Raw genomic sequence first — 20,162 nt, 5'->3', positions numbered from 1 at the left:
ATTAAAAGACTCCACCAGAGCCAGGCTTTTCGGCACAGGCAGCTGACTTCAGATATATGTTATTAATACCAACATTTTCTCATCATGATCGCACACCCCATTTAAAATGAATTACCCAATTAAGCTAAGGAAGGTGATCCATTCGACTTCCTGGGATTTGCTGCCAGTGGCTCTGCCCGGACTGCTCCCCCTAATTTCCTTCCAATTAGGTGAAGATCACTTGGTGCCCTGGGAGGATCGGCTGGGACGTTGCTGTGGCGACCAGAGGACTGCCTATTGCTATCGTCATTTTCATCTGCGGATGAGAAGGGAACTGGCAGGATTTCCAGTCTCACCCTGGGATGGATGAACGTTCTCTGCCAACGACAACAGAGACAAAAGGTCTGCCGGACGGGAAAGGATAAGGGACTGAATAAGCTTCCGGGTCTTCTCATGTAGCAACCGAGGTGGATGTCGTCAGCTTCCCTGAGCAGCTGCTTCCCTGAGCTCCGGGAGTGCCAAGCAGTATGTCACCTGCCATCCCTGCCCCCTGCGTGCTGGAGAGGCGGGCTGCAGCAGGCCCTGGATCTGATGTCATGATGAGGCCAGTTCACCCAGTGTGGAAAAAGCCTGCTCAGTAACTGGCCAAAAAGATCAGAGCAGCGTGTGAAATCCAATGCGGAGGAGCCCCGGAGGAGATGCGGATCCAAATCCAGTCCTGGCTCCTTCTTGCTTTCCAGCCTTTATCAGCTCTCACCGAGTGCAACATGAGATGCCCCATGCTTCTCTTTCTCTTCATCCCCCCCGCCCCCCAGTCTCATCTCAACCTCAGTCCCTAAGCAAATATTCTGCCCTGGGAAAGATCAAACACACGCATGTCCTATCTTCCCACAAATTGTTTCCTGCTTAGTATCCTTCTCCCAGCCAACAGCTGGACTCGGGTTGAGCCCAGGAACCCTAGGTCAAGTACCTTGGCCTCCCGTAGTTTTCTCTCCTTACCTCCCTCTTCCAAAAGACCTGGCACCGTGTCTATGCTAGCACTTCTCACGGTTTTGGGGGGTGGGGAAGACTTGTGTGTCTCTGTCCCGGGTCCCATAAGCCTCTGAACCACGTAAGAGGAGGGAGGGACATTTTCAAAGAAATAGCCGAGGGACAGGAGGGGTGTTCAAATGTGTGAGGGTTTTCAGAACAGCCTAACTACGTAGAAACAAGCATCTGGTATAGTTGCTGGCCGCTCTCGGCTGTGAACAGCGACCAAAGGGCTCCCGACACTGCCTAGATGGGAGCGGTCTCTCTCCACACACTTATTCCGGAGGTTGGTACAAGGGTTCACTTTCCTCCTCTGCATTCACCCAAAACTTTAAAATTAGTGGTAGGGAAATATGGTGACCCATGTCATGACTCTGGCCAAGGCTTTGTCGTACATGTCAAGTGCTGGGCACGGTGTCAGGAGGGTGGGCAGGTGCCACCGTGTTGCGGGAGGTCCTCCCACTCCTCCAGCCTATAGCTGCTGAGATACCAGCCCATTGGGGCGTGGTCTCTCTCCCTTTAAAAAAGCGGCCACTTCCCTCTCCTCTCTCTCTCTTCACTTCCTGCTCCGATGGCAACTAGACTCCCTTCCTGGTTGCCTTGAGGGCTGTTGCCTGGGACAGTGATCTGTAAGTTTTTTCCCCTTTAAATAAATACCTCCCTATTAATCATAATTCCAAACTGGTGTGGCATTGTTTGTGACTTACGCCTTCACCACCGAGCCTATCCGCCATGACTCCTCGAATAGATTCTGTTGTCTTTCTCTTTTTGCATACAAAGGAGAGGGTACTTGCTTAGCATGTGAGGGCCCAGTCCTCAGTACCAGGAGGGAAATGGGGTAAAGGAGTGGGGGTGGGATGGCTCTGTCAGTAAAGTGAACCTCAGTTCTGATTTCTGGTGTGCATTTGTAACCTGGGGAGATAGTCAGAAGGATCCCCGAGGCTCACCTAGAGACTGCATCTCAAAAAATGAGGTAGAGAGTGAGCCAGGGAGAGCCCCCATTGACCTCTAGCTTCCATTAGTAGCCACACACATGCGCACACACTACTAAGACATACAAACCTACTCACATGTAAATAAATACATTTATAAAAAAGAGGCTAAGGCAGGCCCGGAGAGACGGACCCTCCCCCAGCTGGTCTCCAAAACAGACAGCTAATCCAAACCCCTCACTGCCATTATCTCAGTGGAGACCTCCAATTGCCGCTCTGTGCGCTGGCTGATGGAGGAAGGTCATTGGCTAATAAAGGAACTGCCTTGGCCCATTTTATTGGTTAGAAGATAGGTGGGAGGAGTAAACAGAACAGAACGCTGGGAGGAAGAGGAAGTGAGCTCAGACTCGACAGCTCTGCTCGCTGGAGCAGAGACACCATGCCCCGCTCCCGGGCAGATACACGCCATGAAGCTCCAACCCAGGATGGACTAGGCTAGAATCTTCCCGGTAAGACCGGTTCTCACAGATTATTAGAGATGGGTTGATAGGGATATCAGAATTAGCCAGTAAGGGCCAAGCTAAAGGGCCAAGCTAAAGGGCCAAGCAGTGTTTAAATGAATACAGTTTGTGTGTTGTTATTTCGGGCATAAGCCGAGCAGGCGGCCGGGGTGCTGGGAACGCAGCCCCGCCGCCCCTATTTACAACAGCTGGCACCCAGTTCGCGAGCTTCGGGCAAGGGGGCTGGAGGTTAAAATACACACACACACACACACAGACAGACAGCGACACGGGTCATCCTTGAATTCCCCAAGAATGCCCCCTTTATGTGTTCAGAGGCAGATTATATAGAGATAGCCATGCCCCAGCTAAACCCACCAGAAACCACTCTCCTGCCATCAGGAACTCCTGAAGGTCTCGTGCTCAGAGCAGCTGTAGGCACTCAGATCAAGGGATTACAAGAAATTCAGGATCTGGGGTCTCACTGCTCTCAACACCTCACCATGCCTACCTCTCTCTACAACCTGGGGGCTGGAGGGCATGTGTTTCGAAGGGACACTGCCAGTTGTCACAAATACATACGGTATCTTCCCTCGGGGTCTTGTGTGTATCTTATACACGTGTCCACATTTCTCCTCTGCTACACTTTTAATATGCCGGAACAAGCTAAAAATATGACATATACCATATGAAAATAATGCTATTCACGGGCTTGTCTGCTCTGGCAGAGAAACTTCCCTATTAGGACAAACCAAGGGATGTGCATTTCCAGCCACCATGGAAAGGAGGTGAGCTAGAGAAGGCCAGAAAAGACAACCGATAAAAACTGCCGTGGCTGCTGAGTGAGACAGCCGCAGATTTATGCCACTCATGGGCTGAGTGTGAGGAAGGAGGGGGAAGAAGAGGTCGACGGCAGTCACAGGGACACCGAGAAACAGAGGGGACCAGCCTGAGTCTGCGATCACTCCCCCTTCCTTGCCTGAAAAACAGAGCAGGGCGGGGCACATCACACCATGCCCGTGTGGCCCAAGGCTTCACATCCACCGAGACCCTGATCCAACCGGCCCTTCCATGAGAGGTGTGACATTTATGCCAGCCATGACGGCCAGTCTCATGCTATCAGACATCAGAGGTGTGAACCAGTTTCACTGACCTAGCCCATCAGAGTGCTTCTGGGGAAACGGGACGTGTTAGCCAGAAGACGCAAAATAAATGATCTTAGTGACGTAGCGGCCGCTTTCCTCCTGCTCTTCCCTCTTGGCTCTTCTGCACCTCCTTCCCACCTCCTCTCACCTCCTTCCTTTCTTCCCTTTCCATCCCCCCCATTCCATCCTCCTCCTCTTTTCTTTTTAAAATGGATTGAGCCGGGCGATGGTGGCGCACGCCTTTAATCCCAGCACTCGGGAGGCAGAGGCAGGTGGATCTCTGTGAGTTTGAGACTAGCCTGGTCTACAGAGCTAGTTCCAGGACAGGCTCCAAAGCCACAGAGAAACCCTGTCTCGAAAAACCAAAATAAATAAATAAATAACTGGATTGAGAGTCAGTGGCTATGGCTGGAGCGTGTCCCCAGAGCTGAGAAGTCAAAAGTGGACCGTGCCGTGCAGCCAAGTGTCACATCACTGAGGGTGGGAGGAGATGCTCCAATGAGAGTGGGTTGTTATAAGAGAATGGGCCCCCCTCGGTTTACTTCTAACGCAGGCTCCTGCCGTGACATCATCCTCTAGCCGTCCTTTGCAGAGCCACTGCTATGCTTCCGAATCTCCAGAACTCCTTTCTTTATTCACTACCCAGCCTCGCGTGTTCTGTAAGAGCAACGAAGACAGGCAGAGGCGGGCGAGGGCTTCTCATCTCTTGCGAGTGTTGCAGATCAGAGTCAGCTGTCCTGGGAACACGGGCGTGAACACCTGTGTGGGGCAAGCCTTTCTGTGGCTGAGCCTGAACAACACACTCAGACAGGAGAGGCAGCAGAAGCCCCTGACATTACTGCCAAGTCTCAGTTCTTGGGTTGCTTCAAAGTCACATGACTGGATCATGCTCTGCCCCAGAAAGAGGGAAAGGGGACAAGTCTAGCAAGCTGGCCACGGTGGCCACCAGGGCCCCAGAGTTTGGGCTTAAGCTAATACATGGCATTTGTTTGGACTTTTCAGTATTACAGCTCTTGATTAAAAAAAAAAAAAAAAAAAAAAAAAAACCTCCTGAGGTTAGAACAGCACAGGGGCAGCCTACCTGAACTCAGGGATTCTAAAGTAGAAGTCAAGGTTTGTGTTAAAGAATGATATGGAGGGCTGGAGAGATGGCTCAGTGGTTAAGAGCACTGGCTACTCTTCCAGAGGTCCTGAGTTCAATTCCCAGCAACCACATGGTGGCTCACAACCATCTGTACTGAGATCTGGTGCCCTCCTCTGGCATGCGGGCATACATGGAGACAGAATGTTGTATACTTAAAAAATAAATAAATATATCTTTAAAAAAAAAAAAAGAATGATATGGAGCTGCCGCCAGGCCCCGCCATTCACTGGCTGCTTGGGTTAGAGTAGTCTCCTAACCAAGGCCCCATGTTCTGCCTCGTATAAGAGGGCCGGGCCAGGACCTGTCTCATGGAGTGTCATTTAGTTTAAAGTCATCTAGTTCAATAGAAAGTGCCCGCGCCAGGCCAGGTCCCTAGATACCTAACAGAAAGCCGCAATGTGCCCCCTGACAGCAATGAAACTACTTTGAAAAAAAAATGCGTGTGCATGGATGTGTTTGTGTGTCTGGGAATTATACTTATGTGTACACACGTGTGGGCACACGTATGTGTGCTTGCTTGTGTATACATATGTGTCTTTATGTACTTGTGTTTGCATCTATGTTTGTATGTGTGCAAATTGTATATGTGTGTACATATCTGTGTGCTTGTGTGTATGTATACTGTACTTGCATATGCATGTGTGTGCTTGTGTTTATGTGGATGGGAATTGTACTTGTGCATACATGTGTATATATTCATGTGTGCTTGTGTGTGTATACATTATACTTGTGTGTATATATGTACAAGTGTGCATATACATATGGACTTGTGTGTGTGTGTGTATGTGAATTGTACTTGTGTATGAATGTGTACTTGTGAGTATGTATACTTGTGTGTACATACAGGTGTGTGTGTGTGTGTGTGTGTGTGTGTCTACACAACACATGCATGTGGAAACCAGAGGACTTCAGGTGTCATCCTCAGGAACACCAGTCACCTCCTCTGAGACAGGGTCCCTCTCTGGCCTGGAGCTCACCTATCAGGCTGGGCCAGCTGGCCAGGGAACCCCAAGGATTACCGTCTCTGTCTTTCAGCGCTGGGACTGCAAGCGGAAGCCATCATGCCCAGCGCCTCTCCAGGGTCTCACTTTGTGAGGGAGACATTTTACTGTCATCTCTCCAGCCTGACAGGGCTCTCTCTAGAGCGCTGGGCCAGGTGCTGGCTCAACAACAAGCCACAGTGCCAGCCACCGACAGTCACTCCCCAACCCAGGACACAGACCCCTTCCTGCTGACGGGACATTACGTACACCCTCAGGTGCAATGCCCGAGCCGTGAAGAGGTGACTCCGGTGCCAGGCACTGAGGCAAGCCCTCTTTTCTTTGACACCTTGATTTAAAACAATGGAAAGGCCAAGCTTCCGGGCTCCCTGCCAGCAGGCAAGGCAGACTGTTTTCCTGTGGGGGCCCCCAGTTCCCATGGCAGAACATAGAACCTGGGGAAAATGCAAACAAGACGCCATCTGCTTGGCTTCCAGACAGTGCAATTAGCTGAGAAGTGCCTTTACATCTTCGCAGGACTCTGCATTAAGCCGGGATTAATTAATTGCCACATTAATGGGAAGCACCTTGGTTCGCCAATGACATAATCACATGCAATTAGGAGGACAGAACGGAGCTCCTTATAATTAATGACGTCGTCACTTCCTGAAACGTGTGATCCTTCTGTCCTCGATTCCAAAGAGGTTTGCAGACAGAAGGTGCTAAATATAGATCAGGAACCAATAGTTAAATAAGTTTTAAATTCACCTTTCCATACGAATAGTGAACCCAGAACAAAAGCTGACTTTATTTACTGGGACTCTCAGCTTTTATGTCCGGGAAGCAGAGGCTCAGACGGTAATGCCCAATAATTACAGATCTGATACATTTATCCAAAATAGAAGGGATTTTGCCCTACCAAGCACACTAACTAATTGGTGGGAAATTAATTACACTCACGCCAACTGTCCTGGCTTTGGCAACTGTGCTGTGATTGACTTTAAAAAGTACTCTAGAAGCTGGAGAGATGGCTCAATGGTTAAGAGCACTGACTGCTCTTTCCAAGGCCCAAGTTCAATTCCCAGCTCCCATATGGTAGCACCTTACTGCCTGTAACTCCAGTCTTGGGAATCCATCGCCCTCTTCTGGCCTCCACGGGCACTGCACACATGTGGTGCACAGACATACATGCAAGCAAAAAACCCATATATATAAAATTAGTGTTGTTTTTTTTTAAAAAATCATAGTGCTCTGCCTCTCGCCTTCCTAATACTGTCTTTGCTTCTAACTAGGGAAGTTACTAACAAGTCAAATGTCCACGGCAAGCACAGATATAAGGACTTAGCATGCAATGACTCAGTGGATCCTCACTGAGACCCTAGGTTGGGAATGGCCATGATTCCCATTTCACAAGCAGGGATACTGAGATGCCAGGTCCTTAATAGTAATAAGGTGTCCAGCCAGGGCTGGGAGTGTAACTCACTGCTGGAACACTTGCTCAGCATGCACAAAGCCCTGGGTTCAACCCCCAGTACACAGGGGTCAAATACTGCACCCCAAACTATCATTTCCCAGGAAAGGCTCTTCTGGCTGCACCCCATCCAGAAAGAACAGACAGATTTCCCAGACTTGAATTCTGATTCTGTCCCCAGAGCCACCTGACACCTTACCTTGCTACCAGCAGCCTTCTTCAGAAAATTACACCTGAGAAGGTGGGGGACAAGATCTGAGTCCCCATAACATCCTAAAGGTTTCCACAGGAGGCAAAGTCCTCACAGGTTTTTCTCAAAATCAAAAGTATAAGCAACCCCATTTTCTTGGGTTTCTGTGTGTTGTTTGTACACCTGGTCACAGGTGTGCATGTGACCATCATTCATCGGGTTCCAAACATCAATCTTTTTTTTTTTTTTTTTTTTTGAAGCAGGGTCTCTAAGTGGCTTGGAACTGACAGACCAGCAAGGCTGGCCCGTGAGTCCTGGAATCACATATTCCACCACGCCAGGCCTTTTTGTGGACTCCAGAGATTGCATTTAGATCCTGTGCCTACAGGACAAGCATTTCACAGGCTGAACTGCCTCTGAGCCACCGCCCATTTTCCAATTTGATCCACAGCACTGGCTCATCTGCCCCATCAATGAACAAGGAGAGGCAAGGCATTCTCCCACCTCCTCCTCCCACCCCTCATGGGGCTGAGGGTTGCTTTACCTTGTCGTAATAGTATCTCAGGGCTCTGCTCAGCTTGTCGTAGTTCATGTTCGTCTTGTTCTTGCGGAGGCCCCACAGCTTGGCCACTTCTTCCGCCTTGAGGAGCTTGAACTCGCCATCGTTAGACGTCCAGCAGATGAGGTGCTCATGTTTCTGGTCCAGCAACAAGTGCAAAAGGAACTGCCACAGCGTGATTGCACTCTCCATACCTGGAGGAGGTGGGGAAGGCAGGTAGGTCAGAGCTGGGGCCTGCAGGCCAAGGGCTACCCATGGCTCTACCGCACAGAGCATCACACAGAGAGAGCTCTTTCGGCTCCATCCCGATGGACCGCCTAATTACTCAGACTTTGGTTTGCACCATTGCAAGCAGCTTTGATCCAGAAACACAAGAGCGGTGCCCTGGGATCCTGGAATTCGTTACATACGAATCATCCAAGTCACCCGGCACTGGGAACGACACAGAATAAACAAACAAAAGGAACCAACAACGCAGTTAAGTCCCCATCCAACCCTTCCTTGGCTTAGCTCTATCTTTTCCCACCCATCAATCAACCGTGTCTTTGGTCACTCTCTAGCTTTTACTTGTTCACCAGGTTCCAAGAGCTAAATGATTTACACAGGGGCCTGGGGTAATGAAGACTCCGCATCCCTTGGTTGAACTATGACACAGGGAAGGGACTTGGCCACTCTTTGCACGGTCCACAATCTCAGAACCCAGGACAGTGCTTACATAGAGCTGATGCCCAGTCAGCAGACGCTGATGAACGTAAGTAAAGACTCGGTCATTGCCAACAGAAGAGGACGTTAACTCCCCAGACATTTGTCAGTCGCTCCAGCCCCCCAGTCTCACGTACACAGGTCGGAAGGGTTTGTCCCATCAGGAGAGGAAATCCCACAAAGATGTCATCCTCCACCTGTGCCCAGAGCACAGACTCTGGCGTTCATTCCTCCTAACACACTGTTCTCTAGCTCTTGGAACCTGCTGAATTCCAAAACATCCATCCTGGCGGGAGTCCAAGCGGGAGCATGGGAGGTTCTGAATTTTGATCAGCTGAGTGTATTCATAAAAAATTATCCCCATGTTTTATTACACTTATTGTGTGTGCACCCATGCATACATGTGTGTGGCATGTGCGTGGACAACTTGCAGCAGTCCGTTCTTTCCTTCCACGGGGTCCTGGGAACTGAACTTGGGTTGTCCGGCTTGCTGGCAGGCACCCTGAGACGCACAGCCAGCTTTCCAGCCCCACCCACTTTTTCCATCATCATCCATGTAATTAGGAAACGCTTTCCTGCAGGCCAAATGTCATGAGCAAACACCGAGGGTGTTTTGACTGGGGCAGATGGAGCTGGGATTTTGATGTTGAGCCGAGAAAGCTCAGTAAAGACCCCAAGGTGGCCGGGCGGTGGTGGCGCACGCCTTTAATCCCAGCACTCGGGAGGCAGAGGCAGGCGGATCTCTGTGAGTTCGAGGCCAGCCTGGTCTACAAGAGCTAGTTCCAGGACAGGAACCAAAAGCTACGGAGAAACCCTGTCTCGAAAAATCAAAAAAAAAAAAAAAAAAAAAAAGACCCCAAGGTGGACGTCAGGCTTCTACCTCAAGATGGACAAAAGCCAAGTGAGATGGAGACCAGCCAACAGAATGAGGGGACCCCCATACGGCAGCAAGGAGACATTGGGGTCCTTGCGACAGCCCAGGCTGACAGCAATGAGGGACAGCGAAAAAGATGCCCGGGAGACAGAACAATGGCCTTGAGGCGTTTCCTACAGCGAGTCCCTTGGCTGCTCCATTGCCCTTCCCAGAGCAGCTTCCAGGTGGCCAAGGAGCCAGAGAGAGAGGCAAGCCCAGCAGTTCCCTTTAGGCAGACAGACCTTCAAACTGGCTGACATCTTTCTGCCTCTTCCAGCAGGTTCCAGAGGGTTGGAGTATTGCTCAGTGGGAGAGCGCCTGGCCAGCAAGGCCAGGGCCCTGATCCTAACAGCAGTCACCCCGCTTGCCATATGAAAGCCCCCAGTCACCCCTTACAAGCATTCACTTCCTGCTTCCTCTCACAGGCCCAGGCAGAAGAAAGAATCCTATTGTTTCTCTGAGCAACATGAGGGCCACGTGGGTGTCTCTGTTAAAGAAAATCCAGACTAAGAACATGCTACAAACACCCACGGGGCGTTTTATTTATAAGTCTTTAAAGGGAGTATTCTTAAAGAGGTCCGCCTTCACCACAGTGGTCACTGGGTTTGGGAGAGTCGGCCCCACCGCTTCTGACTTCAAACCACACCAGCAACTCCTGAGCTCTGTAAGGGCTCCTGGCAGGATGCGCAATGTCACGGCTCCAGCTCCCAGTGAGCTCAAATAAGCCACACACGGTTCAAATTCTTGGGTGTCTCTGGCCAAACCTTCTGGCAGTGAGTGTTTAAATATCTTTGAAACGTAGTGGCCACTCAGAGGAACTTTCTTGGAGAGGCAGCGAGATGTCAGCCAGTTTGGAGTTCTGCAGAAAGGCAAGGGCTAGGCCTGCGCCCCCCCCCCCCTCGCTCGCTCGCTCACTCCCAGGTGGGACCATACCCAGCAACCCCGAACCTTTAACTGCCAGGAACCAGTATTGTCCCACGGGAGACAGAACACAGCAAAGGTGCCTGCGTATTTTATACCATGGTCTCCCCAGGTTCTTGGGGGGGGGGGTCCCCTAGAAGTCTTTCTATGAGCTCCAACCTAGGCACAGGAAAGAGGGGCTCAGCACAACCTGGGGTTGGGGAGAGGGGGGTTCCATGTGGCTTCCTCGGTCCCTAGAGCTCTCTGTGAAACCTTCCAAACCGGCCGCCTCTTTCTGCCCCTTCGAGCAGGGTCCTTTGCACAGCTACTAAACGTTTCCACCTTATTTAAAATCGGTGATTGTCCAAAGCTTTGGCCACAGTCTGGATACCAAGAATACGATAGAATTTATTCTCAAATCTTCCTTGCTTTGCTCCTTTAAGGGGCCAGGTGGCACCACAGTGCAGTGGGTCCCTATGTCATCAGCACACTGAGAGTTGGGCTTGGCCATGTGTCTTTATCTAGTCAGCAAAATACTGGGTTGAAGTGACGAGACACAGAGCTGACCTGAACTTTATCAAGGGCTGGCCTGGACCCAGTCTGAAGAAACAGAAACGTAAGTAAAATAAATGCCACAGTGAATGAGCTGAGGATTCTTGGGCCAGTTTGTTACACGGCGCCACTACAGAAAAAAACTGACTGCTACAACATCACACATATGTGTTCTTCCCTTCACTAGGATGTCCTCTGGGGTTCAGAGGGGCATGAAAGGATAGAAAGAGAACAGACCAGGGGATAGATGGAAATGGGGGAAATGGGTCCAGAGAAGGCAAGAGTATGAGTCACCCAACAACTCTCAGGCCAGAGCCCAGCTTGGGAGGCAGCAAGCTGGAGCAAGAAGGGATCATTCAAGTTGCTGCGAGCAACCAAGCTCCCTGGAGGTAACTAAAGCGTCCCGCCCAGCACACACAAACTTGCTCCTCCTCAAAGTCTAGCTGCTGCTTTGTCCTGCTAGGCGCCCCAGTTTTGATGACTTCTTCACACGGAGTTTACTTGGTGCTGGGAGCCCAAGCCACACACTACTCGGTGGTGAGTGCCAGACACACTTTCTCTTTTAGCCACCTCATAGTCCCACCGCTGTAGAAGTCGTCCTGGGGATGGGGTGGGGGTGTCACAGAGGCACAAGGAGGCTCTGAACCCCCACCATCAAGCCGTGTTGCTTGGGACCAGAGAGCCCAGACCAGACCTGGGCCACCAGTAGAGGACACTACTCTTGTCTGCTCCCCTCAAGGGCACGAGCTCTATTTCTTTGACCCCCATTTCTTCTACTCATTTTAATGATGGCATTAAGTTTTGTAACTTGCAGCCGTTTTCACAGGCAACCATGCGTCACGTGGCGCCCTCCTCCCAGCTACAATACGTGTCATTTGGAATGCCCAGGAAGAGAAAAAGTTCTGACGTATGCACCTGGGGGTACACGCTAAGAACTGTGGGTGCTGTAGGTAACTCAGTTTCTTGTAGGCCTTCCTAGAGAAGAATTCAAGAAAGCTTAGCCCCAGGGTGTTAGCTATATTGCTGGATGTTGGCTATAAGACCACAGCAAACATTTGTACGGCTGCATCATATGCACGAGACTGTATCATATTGTAACACCGCATTGATACAATGTCCTGGCAGCCGAGCCTGCTTTACTGTTGCAATGTGTCATCAGCTGACATTCATTTGGCTGGCTGCCCGGACCTGCTAGCTTCCAATGAATTGAACACTTGAAAGAAATGCGAGCAACGTGACAATGTGACAAGAGCTCCCACATCCATTCCCAGGCAGGCAGTCTAGCTTTGAAGAGTGTGTGTGTGTGTGTTTTCTTTTTTTCTCCCTACTTTGGTTTTTGTTGGGTCAGGATATGTCAGCACACACAAATGGCACCCATCAAATCAAGAGGGTGAATTCTTGCCTCTTTATTTTTGGAGCCTCAGACTTCTGTCTTCTACCTCTTCATAAGATTTTTTAAAAATAGATTATTATTAAGTATAGAGTCCCTAGAACTGAACTTGCTTCTCCAGGTATGTGCCCTGGTCTCTGCAGTCAAACCTCCCTTATCCAGAACCTCCTTTATCCAGCATCCCCACCCTTCCCAGCCTCTAATAATGACCATGTCACCAAGCCACTCTTAAAGTTTCCATACATTGAGGAGAAAACACAACACACTTCGTGCCTGTCGTTTGTTAATTGGCCAATTAGAAAATGCTTCTCTTGCCCTGCCCAGACCTTATTTTGAATATATGGAATTTTATCAGGTATTACCATCCTGTAAAAAAAAAAATCGCTGTGAGGGGGCTGCAGGTGTGCACTGTAGCTTAAGAATGTATAAATGGAAGTCAGAGGAAAGTTCCATGCAGCTGGTTCTCAGGGACAGAACTCACGTCTCCAAGCTTGCCAGCAAGCACCGCATCCGCTGTGCCACCCCACCAGCCCATCGGTGTCTTCTATGCCCTTCCCTCTCATACAGCATCACTCAGCTTTAGAAGGCACACTCTTGCCACAGAATGGCTGTCCCGACTTGTCATAGTCCTCTGAGTTTGCTTCCAGCCTGCTGCCTGAAGGTTCTTCCTTCCCACGATGGCCTTTCCTGCGTCTACAGAGCTGACTCTGAATAAAGAGAATACATGCAGAAGCCACTGAACTCACCAGCCCTCTCCAGGGCTCCTTTTACTTTAGAAAGTCCAGGCCAGGTCTTGTTAGGATGGAGATCTTGTTAGATCACCTTGTCCAGTGTGGGCATGAACATCCTTACACACATCATCACCGCTACAGAAGGAAAGCCCACGGAGGCGTTTAGAAATCTCAATGCGGCCATCCCACTCTGAGGCACGTATTCAAATGAGATGGCCTCCATATGCTAAAGAGACCTCTTCACCTCTGTGTTTATGGCAGCCTTAGTCACCACAGTCGAGTCATGGAATCAACCACCTTGTCAATCAACAGATGGGTAGGTACATTAGATAGGTATGCAAGATACACAATGCTGTTCGGTTATTAAAATGATAACCTCGCCATCGACCTGGAGGGCATTATGTTACATGGATAAGTCAGGTTCAGAGAGCCAAGCGCTGCATACTCCATCCAAGTACAGTCTTAAGAAGCTTGTCTCAAAGAAGAAGAGTACAGACGAATAGTTCCCAGAGCCTGGGAAAAACAGAAGGGAGAGGCAGAGGCCCGTCAGAACGGACACTAAGTCACAGCAGACCGAAGAACTAAGTCCTGGGTCTGCTGCACAGCGGGGTGGCTAAGCCAGTAGTGATGGATTTCGGATTTCCAGGTAGCCAGAAGATGGGATTGGAGTCTCACCACACAGGGACGATAAATGTTTGGCGTACTAATGCTGCCGATTTTATCGTCACACAGTACACAAGTATCAAAACATCACATTGCACCCCATAAATACATACAATTACCATGCCAATTAAATGATTACAATAACAAAATAAAATGCTCATCAGGTTTGAATAACCTCCTTTAACGAGGCAGGAAGGAGCCTGATACATTAGCCGTGTTGACAACCTATCTTTCTTTACTACACACTTTGTACTGTCCTCTTCCCTTGCGTGTAAAAGGCAAAGCAGGGTATAAAAGGCTCAGGACCCGGAGTTCTTGAAGGATGATATGGAATTCAGAGGCAAAAGCCAAGCCTCTCCCGGCCTATTCAAATGAGCAATTACCTTCACACGTGGCAGATGATGTTTGCTGAAACCTGTCCACATCTCACAAAACAAAACAAAAACAAAACAAGACAGGGCCAGTGAGACAGCTCGGCGGGCGGGTAAAGGCGTTTTAGCCAACAGTCTGGCATCCTGATTCCAGCTCCGACAGCCACACAGTGGAAGGAGAGAATCAGCTCTAACAAAATGCCGTGGCATGTGTTCCCAGACACATACGAGTGTATGTACACACACACACAGCAAGAATAAATAAAGGTAATAAAAATAAAAAAAAACTAAATTGAAAGCTATGATACTAGTACATCAGTGTAGATTCTTTTAAATAAGATGTATATGTACTATACCCAACCAGAACAGAAACATCAATTCTTTCCATTCTCTGGCTCTCGTTTCCTTCCATTGCTTTCCTTTCTTCTCTCCCCCCTCCCCCCCCCCCCGCCCATCTTATGCCAAGATGCTGTCTAGTCATTTGGAACACATCAGTAAACAAAAGGACTTGGGTCCTAATTGAGCTCACATGCCAGTGGAAAAGACAGGCAATGAACAACAAAAATCATGACTTAAATGACACAGTAAGTCGGAAGACGGGGCTACAGAAAACCCCTAAAGATGGATGAGGGGACAGGAGGAGCAAGAGTGATGGGACTCATGGTGATGGTTATAACGGTAATGGTGGTTATAATGGTGATAGTACTGGTTATAATGGTGACGGTGGTGGTTATAACGGTAATGGTGGTTATAATGGTGATAGTACTGGTTATAATGGTGATGGTGGTGGTTATAACGGTAATGGTGGTTATAATGGTGATAGTACTGGTTATAATGGTGATGGTGGTGGTTATAATGGTGATAGTACTGGTTATAATGGTGATGGTGGTTATAATGGTGATGGTGGTTATAATGGTGATGGTGGTGGTGGTGGTTATAATGGTGATTGTGATGGTGGTGGTTATAATGGTGATGGTGGTTATAATGGTGATAGTACTGGTTATAATGGTGATGGTAGTGGTTATAATGGTGATGGTGGTTATAATGGTGATGGTGGTTATAATGGTGATGGTGGTTATAATGGTGATGGTGGTGGTGGTGGTTATAATGGTGATTGTGATGGTGGTGGTTATAATGGTGATGGTGGTTATAATGGTGATGGTAGTGGTTATAATGGTGATGGTGGTGGTTATAATGGTGATGGTGGTTATAATGGTGATTGTGATGGTGGTGGTTATAATGGTGATGGTGGTGGTTATAATGGTGATGGTGGTGGTTATAATGGTGATGGTGGTGGTTATAATGGTGATGGTGGTTATAATGGTGATTGTGATGGTGGTGGTTATAATGGTGATTGTGATGGTGGTGGTTATAATGGTGATGGTGGTTGTCATGGTAATAGTGGTGGTAGTTATAATGGTGATGGTGGCAGCACTGACGGTGACAAGAGGATAAAGACGCCTGCCTTGTGAAATTATTGTTGTTACAATGTTACTAATAATTTATTAGTTAATAAATTAGTTACTAATAAACTATAATTTATTATTTTTTAGGCAGTGCTCTAACATAACAAATCTCGGTCTGTGGGTGACATAACCTATGGGGGTTCCCTATGCCAGCCTGTTAGGGCGACAGACAGAGCAAAGAGGTGGAGAGGACTCGGTGAAAGAGTTGAGCCATTGGCACTGCAGGGGCGGGGGCGTGTCTGTATACTCTGAGTGTTCCCTACCTCTGTGTTTCAACACTCAGTTTAAAAAATAAAAAAGTAAACACAAAATGATTTTTATTCTTCCTAGTTGTTTTTCTTGCTTAAAAAAAAAAAAAAACAGAACAGACTCACAAAGTGAAAGAAGCTGCAGATGGGACAGACTGACCACCCCTGCTGTCAACCCACAGGCACTAAGGGGAGACTGCCAATTTGGGAGCCGTCCTAAGGCCCCATCTCCTCGCCCCCTCCCCCTCAGAAACGCAGGCCCATTTGTCAGAGGGCGCCCTTCTTGCCATCTGCCACAAGGTGGCGCCAGATGTCCTGTGAATTGGCTGGAGACGCCTCACTCAAAGCCAAAGGTTTGGGCAGCCTTTCTTAGAAATCAATCCAAAACCTGGCTTACTTGCTTGTTCTTTCTTGTTGTGGCTGGTTTTTTGTTTCTGTTGACGGACGCCTGAGGTTTCTCTTAGCATGTCAGCTTTGCTTCTGCAGAGGTGGCTGATGGGAGGGTCAAAAGACCCTCTTTGACATTCTTCTTTTACCCTTTCTGCTTTGATTTGAGACAGGGTCTCACTATGTAGCTGCTCTGGAACTCCCTATGTGGACCGGGCTGGACCCCTTGTCCAGTGAGGAAGGGGCCAAGGGTAGCCACGTCACTGCAATCTAAGGGGATGGGCAGAAACCACAAGCCCACTCAAGTCAAAGAACAGGAAAACATCTGGGGCCAGCCAGAATCCAGGACAGGTAGCTTTAAGGTGTGAAGAGGTAACTTGATAAGTACATAAACACACAACACCTGCAAACTCTGAAGCCTTTTACTCTTAGGCAGCAGGTCTCAATCTTCCTAACACTGTAACCCTCATGTTGTGGTGACCCCCAACCATACATTTATTTCATTGTTACTTCAAAACTATAATTTTGCTACTGTTGTGAATCATAATGTAACTATCTGTACTTTCTGATGATCTTAGGTGAGCCCTGTGAAAGGGGTGTTTGATCCCCTAAAGTGTAACAACCCGTAGGTAAGTATTTTTTTCTGAGATGAGCCTAAGATTATTACCATTTATTTTCAAGAAACATTTTAGCCACTGCCAACCATCACAATGAAAAGCAAATATATGAAGTCAAGGGGTTCATGTTCCCCCAAAGCTCTTCCCACGGCACAACCAATGTCTGTGTTTTCATCTGGTCTGTAAATAAGTTATAGATGGTTTGTGTTTGAAAAACCAACGAGAGAACAGCAAAGAGAAGTGGGCACTGCTCAGCCCAGCAATTTATCCCCTAGACTACGCACGACAGTTTGCCATGTTTTAAAAATGATTCTTCCGTCTGAGGAGAGAATTTTCAGGAGGAATCACTGACAGCCACTGTCACAACAGAACTGCAATCTGCTGTCTACACAAACTGCCCAGCTCCCCTAGAGCTGTGTCATCTGTGGGTAAGTTAGCAGCAGCTCAACACTAGCTTGCTGGTGGCTCATGTACAAGCGTGTTTTCTTTGGGAAACCCCATGGATGGCTACGTTGCCTCCACTGGGACCATGTCTTTCTCCTTCCTCCAACATCCGCAAATTCATCCACTTCCCACCCCACCCCAGCAGGGCACAACCCAGTCCTATCTTATCCCACGTCTTCAGACCTCTCCGTAGACCACCTCACGTGGCTCCTCTTTGATCTCTAATATGGCAAACGTCCCAACGCTTTTTTACGGTACAACTTGTTCTTTCTGGGCCTGGAGAAGAGGTGGGTCACCTACAGGATAAATAAATATCTCATGTCGAGGAGCACACACCTATGAACCTCAAAGATGCAAGGAAATTCTAACTGGTACAGCCCTGGAGCGCAGAATAATAGCCTGCATGCTATCAGGCTGCAGCGAAGCTTACATAATGCCATCCTTTCTGCCTGTACGAAGCAAGGCTTCCCTAGGCGGGCTAAGTATTTGAGCCAGTACTGCATTAGCCTCCCCAGCACTTCCAACACAGCGCATGATAAAAAATAAGCCCCCGCTAAACAGGTGTGATAATCCCAATTTTTTTTAAATCTCAATTTCTTTCTGAGGGGATGGAAGTATTTGACTTCATAGAGGCTTAATAACAGCTCAAGATCTCGGCCATTTAGCAATCACCCTCATGGGAGAAATAAGGCATTCTCCACTTTCTCAGTGTCTTCTGATCGTCTGAGTCCCGCATGCACCCTCCGGGACGCCAGCCACACAAACAGAGCACGCAAGGTCTCTTCCACACTCAAACCTCCGCTAACTCTCTTATAGGAAAACAACAGACCACAGTGTTATGGGGCAGCTAGATCAAAGAAAGAAACCAATTAGTCGCCTAGATTTTGCAAGGGAGGTTGCAGCCACTGGGTTGTCCAGTCTCCCCTCCCTGTATCCACAGGTCCGGGACACAGAGCGAGAAACCACAGAACTTGGGGGGGGGGAACCTTCCCAGATAACCAACCAGGCTAACAAAGCAGACCATGTCTTGAAAGACGAGAGGGGCTGTAAAACACAGAGGTTCCTGCAGGGTGGGTACAGCTGCCCTGCCCCCACCCCCTACCCCAGGGATGGGGGCCGTGTTTTTCTTTCAAGAGAAAGGCTGTTCCTTTCCAGCCATTTGCGGATGAAAACCTGAACATTTACTTTCGGGTGGGATTGTTTTCATTGTCCAGGCCCTTCTCATGAGTCTTTTTTCTGGCTGGCGGCACAGCCCCCATCAGCGGGTTCTCTCACAGCTTCCTCTTCTTCTGCAGGTTGCAGGCAGGAAACTGGAAAATGGGCCACAGGAAACCTGGCCTCCCACATGTGCCCCACTTTGTAACTGCAGCTCTGGTTTCATTTGGTCTATGTGTCGGCTCCATGTTAACCCTCCACACGACCGTCCAACTGTCCTCCAAAGGAGCGCCCGCGCGGTACGGCTAAGAAAGCTCCCTTAGGACTTTCAGCTTCGCCCAAGCCATCGATCCCATGACTTCAGTCGAGTCTCTAGTGAAAATTCAAGACGACGGCACAACACAAGATACAACAGATGTCTTTTTAAGCAAATAGATTTACAAGCGGCCTGATGAATTTTAACTCGCCAGGCTTTTGGTGCAGCGGAACAGGAAAGGAAGCTGTAAATACAGACCTCGCTCCAGGCAGTCCCATTGTGAGGCTATTCCAAGTTATGTTTTCCTCGGTATCATGGCCTACTGGGTTGAACTACATAAAAGTATTGTTCTTACAGGTCAAAAGCTGTGAGGCAGCAGAAGTCTCATAGAGTCCACTTAAAACACATGCTCACATGCCTAAAACAGATGTGAACGCACAGATGCACAGAAGAGTCTTCCTTGTGTATTTGACCCACGGACCATTTTGAGAACTCTCTGGGAGAAAACACTATATACATCTCTATGCATGTAGATACAAACGTGCATGTTTGTGCGTACCACGTCAGCAGGGTCTGTGGGGTTCTAAAAGGAACCTGTAAGTAGGTTCCAAATCAAGAGGCCTGGTCCGAGGAAACACGAGCTGCGTTCTCCATGATTGCCAATACTGAGAACCATGCGTTTCATAGGAACAAGGCTGAGACCCACACCTCCACCCTCACGGGAGCCTTTCTCTTAAGGGTTAACCGTTGATGACTTTGTGTGCCAAGCATGGTGTTTAGTGCACGGAGAACGTGTTCACACTCCCCGTCAGCCCTGTCCACCAGGAAGCCTTGACTGAGAAACACAAAGACAGACGCATCTGGCCACACAGGAAGCAGAAGAGCAGACAGACCCCAACCCAGGAATATCTGCTCCCAAGTCCGGAGCTCTAATCACAACGCACATTGCCACGCTAGAGCAGGTTCTCAACCTGTGGACCTTGGGGGCGGGGGTCAAACGACCCTTTAACGGGGGTCACCTAAGACCATGGGAAAACGCAGGTATTTACATTATGATTCATAGCAGTGGCATAAAAGTTAAGAGGTAGCAACAAAAATAATTTTATGGCTAACAGTCACCACATGAGGAACTGTATTAAGGGGTCGCAGCGTTAGGAAGATTGAGGACCACTGCCCTAGATGCTGGCTGTGACAGCCTCAGCAGGATAAAGGACAGAGGTGTCCTTCATTTCCCACCCCACCACTCCGTGACTCCAGGTACTCTGCCTGGGCTGCTTGATGAAAGAGTCTGCGCTGGGCATGGGGCACTCAGAGGCAGAGGCAGAGGCAGGTGGATCTCTGTGAGTTCAAGGCTAGCCTGGTCTACAGAGGGAGTTCTGGGGCAGCCCAGGTTGCATAGAGAGACCCTGTCTCAAAAAAAAAAAAAGAAGAAGAAGAA

The 20,162-nt window shown here is 48.9% G+C and overlaps 1 protein-coding gene across 5 annotated transcripts in view; it reads right to left on the bottom strand.

The window, feature by feature from the left end:
* The window catches only part of Elk3 (ETS transcription factor ELK3), a 77,321-nt gene that overhangs the window by 43,539 nt on the left and 13,620 nt on the right, over positions 1-20,162 (bottom strand). For 4 of the 5 annotated variants that reach the window (XR_005975590.1, XR_005975589.1, XM_041663937.1 and 1 more), the window contains one exon: positions 7,915-8,123. Coding sequence is in view for 3 of the 5 variants with exons in the window: in XM_041663937.1 (XP_041519871.1) it covers positions 7,915-8,121 (207 nt within the window). In the remaining 2 variants the exon portion in view is untranslated. Of the gene's footprint in view, positions 1-7,914; positions 8,124-17,477; positions 17,584-20,162 lie in introns of those variants that run through there. The other variant, XM_041663946.1, reaches the window with a different exon arrangement.

The sequence above is a fragment of the Microtus oregoni genome, unplaced genomic scaffold (assembly GCF_018167655.1).
Source record: "Microtus oregoni isolate MIOR12 unplaced genomic scaffold, Mior012 000001F_ref0000356, whole genome shotgun sequence".
In the NCBI taxonomy this organism is placed as follows: domain Eukaryota; kingdom Metazoa; phylum Chordata; class Mammalia; order Rodentia; family Cricetidae; genus Microtus; species Microtus oregoni.
The sequence above is the reverse complement of the archived record's forward strand: the minus strand, read 5'-3'. Positions and strand labels throughout refer to the sequence as shown.